At 38.2% G+C, this 6,359-nt stretch overlaps 1 protein-coding gene across 1 annotated transcript; it reads right to left on the bottom strand.

The window, feature by feature from the left end:
• Positions 1–3,660: 3,660 nt before the first annotated feature.
• LOC121780988 lies at positions 3,661–6,359 on the bottom strand. Its single transcript, XM_042178656.1, has 2 exons — positions 5,600–6,359; positions 3,661–4,843 (listed from the first exon to the last, which is right to left on the bottom strand). The coding sequence occupies exons 1-2, from the start codon at positions 6,357–6,359 to the stop codon at positions 3,759–3,761; spliced, it is 1,845 nt and encodes a 614-aa protein (XP_042034590.1). The 3' UTR covers positions 3,661–3,758.

Here is a 6,359-nt window from a genome sequence, read left to right as displayed (position 1 = left end):
ATAAAAATTTAATAAAACATGTACTATTATTGTTAGGTTTATAGATGTAGACATGATGACTTGTTGTACTAGTTAGTGGTTGCATAGATTTTTCATACCAAAACTAGTCTTAATGAAAATATCAATATCACATGGGAGTGTTGGTTATGTAAAATAATGAAACTTTTATAAGTTTGTGTTTGTATCTCTAATCTTACATGTTTTTCTAAAATGAGCTACTAAGATGATTTATAGCTTAGTCAGTAAGATAATTTCATTTTAATCAATAAGTTGAGTACTTGAGGTACTATGACTATGTGGATAAATTGAGAATTATTATTAATTATACTACCTTTCAAAATAAATATAAGAAAAAAGACCACAAATTAAGCAAATTAGCAGCGAAAAATTCCATGGGTAAAGTTGAAAAAAATCTAACTTATTGTTGGAATAAGATAATTAGTGGTGTCTTCCTTAGATCAGCCAACACTCTAATTGGTGACAGTTGCAACAAACAAGAATCGTCAACTTATAAACAATATTTACGTACATAAATATAAAAAGAAACGTTCTTTTAACCATCTAAAGTAGGTAAGATTGTGATATGAATATTGTCACAACTTTGTTTCTTTCCTTTTATTTTTAATTTGATAAAGTTAGAAAAATTATTATAATGAAATTGATTAGGAAACTCGCAAACAAAGAAAATAAGATGTCACACACTCACACAGGACAAAATTAGGCGATGAAATTTTGTAGACTTGTAGTAGTTACCTACTAATTTCTACGAAACTTTTATCACAACATTTCTTGGTAGTTTCTCACCCTCTCCAAAACGAAAAAGGTAATTTATCTTGTCGTGATTCAAAAGGGAAATTATTGTAATTTCTATTGGTTTTAAACCTTTTGGAAATATATAGTAGGAGTAGTATTTCATTATTATATGATTATATCACGCTTCACGAAAAAGGAGAAAGATACTAAATATTTTTCGTTAGATCAAATAGTACTTAAAGGGTGTTCGGTTGGCAAAATTAAATCTCATGATTAAATATGTATCATGTTTGGTTCATAAAATTGAACCCTTCAACTTAATCTTAGATGGATAGTATCATGATAATTAGTCATAGCCTCCCCTCTCCAACTAAAATAATCCCACAACTTAATTCTAGATGGATAGTCTCATGATATTAGTCATGGCAACCGAACGCTACCTAAATGAAAACAATACGCGAATATGATTATATATAAAACAAAGTAATTTTAAATAATACCATCTGAAAAAATGTGGGTTTGAATAAAGGAGTAGTTTAGGATCCAGAAATTGGGCCTCCGAAATTGGGCCAATAAAGCTTAGATATACTTACTGAAACGAGCCTGTTAAATGGAAAGCCCAATTAGTTCAATTTTTTAACCAATTGAATCATAAGATATTGGTTTTCATAACATTCAGACTAAATCTAGTATTTTCATAAAAATAAAAATTTTAAAATTGATGTCAATTTTCAACGACGGATCATTATTCAAATCTGACAAATTTATAAGACGCATTTTACCCTAGATCATTATTCAAATCAGACAAATTTATAAGATACTATTTAACCCTATTTAGCACAACTATGTTAGATTGGGTTAATACTCTCCATCTCCTATAAAATTAGTCCTTTTTATTTATTTATTAGCGAAGCCACGTTGTGTCACTCTAACGCAAATGGATGAGGTTTCAATAGAGTTCACAAACTTTCAATAGAGTTCAATAGAGTTCACAAACTTTCTAACATATTTTGTCATTTAAGTTTGAATATGAAACACATGATCTAGAGGGTTTTTTTTTTTGTAAAAAACAAGTTGTACTAGTTTAAATGGAAACAAGTTTTGACCTCTTGCTATAAATTTAATGGTTTATCTCTTTTACTTTATTCACCATCTACTTAACACACTATTTTTAAACTCTATGCCAAAAAAAGCCTCTATTATAGAAAGGGATATATAAAATTCGGGTTGAACTGACATCCCTACTTGACGGGTTGAAAAGTTGAGATGATCACTCTAAACAAGAGACATGAATGCTAAAATAGCATTTATAGCACTCAAGCGCCAGGCTGTGCCCTCGGTAGCCTTCCCCACAATGGCCACACCTACGGCCGAGGACCATGTGTCCGGTGCATGATCTTGACCGTCCAAGTTCACTTCACGTCGAGCTAGAAATCGCACTCTGCGGCGCGACAACGGTACATCACATCCCCACAAACGGCCTTGCACTTGGAGCAGCTGCTTTCGTGGAGATTAGGTTGCCTCTCGAGGGGGTGCAAATTGCTGCCATCTAAATCGATGGGCAGATTGCTGTACTGGTAGTGCAGATAACCGCTTCCCGACTCCGTTGAGAAGATCGGCAGATTGCAGGCGCTCTGCATAGACTCGAATTCCCATCGTCGGGATCCAGACTGTTTTCTTACTTGGGCTTGCTGTGAAATTCGTAAGATTTGATTCTATCATATTTAGACACTCGTATATATGTTGTCGTCGCCTCATTTCGCTATATAATTTTCGATACAATTTGGATTTTTCAATACAATTTACAATGAATTAAACACAGGAATTTGGTAATGCAACACAGTGCCAGAAATCGCATGCACTGCATACGTACACCAAACGCATCGCCCGGTCGATTGCAAGCACATTATAGCCCCGAATCCCCGTCGTGGGATCGATATTATTTTCTTCCTTGTGCTTATTGTGATATCTATATGATTTTTCAGTAAGTGGATATAGCGATGATGAACAGGACATTCTGTTACACGCATGGATGTATTAAATTCATTAAATAATGCTCTATTTATATATAGTGCTTGGCACTCTAAATAAGAAAAGAATCGTTTACTTTTTCACTTTATGCGTAACCTTGCTACATTTATAAGTTTAGAATGATATGATTCTTTTGGTGCAAGAATATATCTAAGAATTTCTTCTTTGCAAGTTTGGAATGACATGCCTAATTTGTTCCCGCCTGTTGGGATGTCGCGCTGACAGAGTTGCATTGCCGCTCTCTCGACATGCCCTTGCACTAAAACACGATTATACCAATCTACAATTTGCACTTTCCCTTTTTATATGGTTATTTAAGAGATTCTTGACCCTCATTTCCGATAGTGTATCCATTGCTTGTCCAGTCATTTATTTGTATTCAATTTTTAGGGTAAATGAGATTTTTTTTTTGGCAAAAATATATTTAATAACATAAATTAACTTTCTTAATTGCATAAATTATTCTATGTTTCTATTTCTAATGAGGTGATATCGTTTACCACTAACAATATTTGATTACTTTGATAACTTTTTCTCTCTATGTCTATCATATTTTTACAAATTTTGCATTAAATTTCATGTCATCCACCACCAAGACTATTTTGGGTTGACATAGGCAGTGTTCTTTTTCGACATGATCGAAAATATTGAAACATTATATCACTTGTTTGATTATCTAATGAATGGAGTATGTGATGTTACAGAGCATGTTCATTATAATATTAAAGAACGTACTGTGACTTGTATTCAATCATATTGTCATTCCTAATCTTGTTGACCGTCGCGAGAAAAATACATAAATTATGGTGATGCTAAAAGATTGAACTCATTATCATATGAGAAGAAAATAAATATATTCACAAATGCAAGGCAAGCTTGATGATGATACGAGTATATTTTTTTTCGATAAATAAAAATACTTAACACAAAAGATAACATATGTTTACAATCATTTCATAGTGTGCGACAATTATCTAGAGATCTTGTAAGGATAGAGTCATCATGGTAGAGTCGTCGAAAAGCTCAGATAATGTCTCAAAACAAGTAACATGGATGCTAAAATAGCATTTAAAGCACGCGAAGGCCAGGCTATTACGGTGCCCTCGGTAGCCTTCCCCACAACGGCCGCACTTACGGCCGTGGACCATGTGTCCGCGGACGAGAGTGAGTGGGCATTTATGGTACGCCACACGAACCTCCGCAATCTCGTACTTGATCAAAGATAGCTGATCTAAGCACGGCACGCAGTCCACATGGAACGCCTGCTCGCACTCTGTGCAGCCGTAGTACCACTGCGTGCTGTCAAGGCCCTCCTCACATGCGTCGCAGATGGTCTCCATCTGCGACTGCACGTGAGGAGGTGGGGCTGTTATAAGCTCCAGGGGATGCCGGTCGTACACGTGGCGGACGGTGGCCGGAAGGCTCGCGCATGTTCCATGTATGTTGAAATTGCGGCATGTCGAGCATCTGTAGGATTGGCCGCTGAGGAATCTGTTGCAGCAGCGACACTTCTGAGTCGTAGATGAGATGTTGACTACGTAAAGGGAGCGGAGCAAATGCGTCTTGGCGTGGGCAGCATGCGTGATTGACCCGGGCATCAGGCCACACATGATGTCCACGTTGGGCTTGAAGGAACTAGAGATGGTGAATCCGTTGATGAGGCGACGACAACATGTGGTTTTTGTGACGACAACGGAAGAACTTTCTCGCCTATTTAGTTTGACGTCGTGAGGCAGCACGGGCGGGAGGCGGGCGCAACAGTCGTGTAGGAAGAGTTTCGGGCACTGGGAGCAGGTGTAGAATGGAGGTGAGATGAATTGTACGCACCCGTTGCACTTAGGGAGCCGGTGAACGTCGTCGTCGTCGTCATCGATCTCGTCGTCATCGTTGTGGATGGGATAGTCGTGGTGCAAGGTTAGTGGATGTTGGTGCTGCACTACGTCATCACTTGTGAAGGAATTGCATTTTGCTAAGTATCGTATAATACTTGTGTATTCGTCAGGAACTGGGAGATGAAGTAACTGTGGAACTCGACTTTCTAGAGCTTCTTTGACTGGAACTGTATGGTTAAGGAAATGTTTGAGTTAAGTAATATTCACCTGTCTCATTCAAGTTGATCACTTTCTTGAATGCCCTAAAATTTCGGATGGAGTTGTTTAATTTGTTAAAGTAATATTCTTTCCGTCCCACAAGAATATGCAATTAACTGAATATACTGGAGTACTAATAAGGAGAGAGAGATGTTTTATTCCAAACATGGGAAGTAGTTATCTTAATTGGGACAACTAATAAAATGAAAATGAGACGAGTATTAATGATACTCCATCCACCCCATTAGAAATGAAATACTCCATCCGTTTCGCCATAGTTGAGGCGGAACTTTTCGGCACGGAGTTTTAGAAAGGAATGTTGGGTGTATTAAATAAATAATAAAAAAAGTAAGAGAGAGGAAAAAATAGAGAGAATAAAGTATAAAGTGGATAAAGTAAGAGAGAGTAAAGTAAGAGAGAGAAAAAAGTTACTATATATGGAAATGACTCAACTGTGAAGAAACTTCTCGAAATGATAAAATGACTCAACTATGGCGAAAAGGAGGGAGTATTTGTTTTTCGGTACAGAATTTTATGTTGTTTTGTATTGTGGGTTAATGAGGAGAGAATAAAGTAATTAAAGATGAAAAATTAGAGATGATGTTGTTTCCATTTTAGGAAATCGTTTCAGTTTTAACGGACAACTCAAAAAAGAAAATGTTTCATTTTCAATAGGAACAATGGAATATAAAATAATTTAATTTAATCAAGTAGTAATTGTTTACCTGGTTCGAATCTCTGGTCATCTTTGACGGCACACATGATATGGACATGGTAATAACACACAGCGCACGAATAAAACCCCCAATTCGAGACCTGGTCTTTGCAAATCGCGCACTTACGCCGCCACGACCTGTAATCGTAATTCAGAAGAAGTGGGTGGCGATGGCACTCGTGCTGGATTGCATTTGGCAATACCGCGCAGTGCGGATGCAGCCAGTAGTCACATGCACTGCATACGTAGGCCAAATGCATCGGCCAGCCCAACGACTGACCCGGCCGATCCTCGGTCCCACACACGCTGCATGAGAAACCCGCGGAGCAGCGGATGACCGTCAGCCTGTGGTCGTGGCTCCGGTGCATGATCTTGACCGGCAAAGCGCATGTCACGTCGAGCTGGAAATCGCACTCCGCATCGCGGCAGCAGTACACCACATTCCCACAAACGGCGTCGCATTTGGAGCATTTGCTTTCGTGGAGATTGGGCTGCTTCTTGAGGGGTTCCACGGAAGGATGTAATTCGTTGCCATCTAAATCGATAGGCAGATTACTGCACTGGTCGTGCAGATAACCGCTTCCTGACTCCGTTGCTTTGAACGGAGTCGAGAAGATCGGCAGATTGCAGGCGCTGCATAGGCTCGAATTCCCTTCGTCGAGATCGATATTGTTTTCTTCCTTGTACTTGCTGTGAAATCTAAATGATTTTTCAGTATATGTTGGTCGTATAGGTGTTATGGATGCTGGTTTAGCGATGAACCGGAGCAT

The sequence above is a fragment of the Salvia splendens genome, chromosome 20, assembly GCF_004379255.2.
Source record: "Salvia splendens isolate huo1 chromosome 20, SspV2, whole genome shotgun sequence".
NCBI lineage: Eukaryota > Viridiplantae > Streptophyta > Magnoliopsida > Lamiales > Lamiaceae > Salvia > Salvia splendens.
This window is presented reverse-complemented; position numbering and strand designations above follow the sequence as displayed.

Excerpts from the sequence above, each read along its gene's own strand:
- LOC121780988 (XM_042178656.1), bottom strand. The coding sequence starts at position 6,359 with ATGCTCCGGTTCATCGCTAAACCAGCATCCATAACACCTATACGACCA. Across the intron at positions 4,844-5,599 it reads TGACCAGAGATTCGAACCAG|TTCCAGTCAAAGAAGCTCTA; the intron begins GTAAACAATTAC and ends TTAACCATACAG.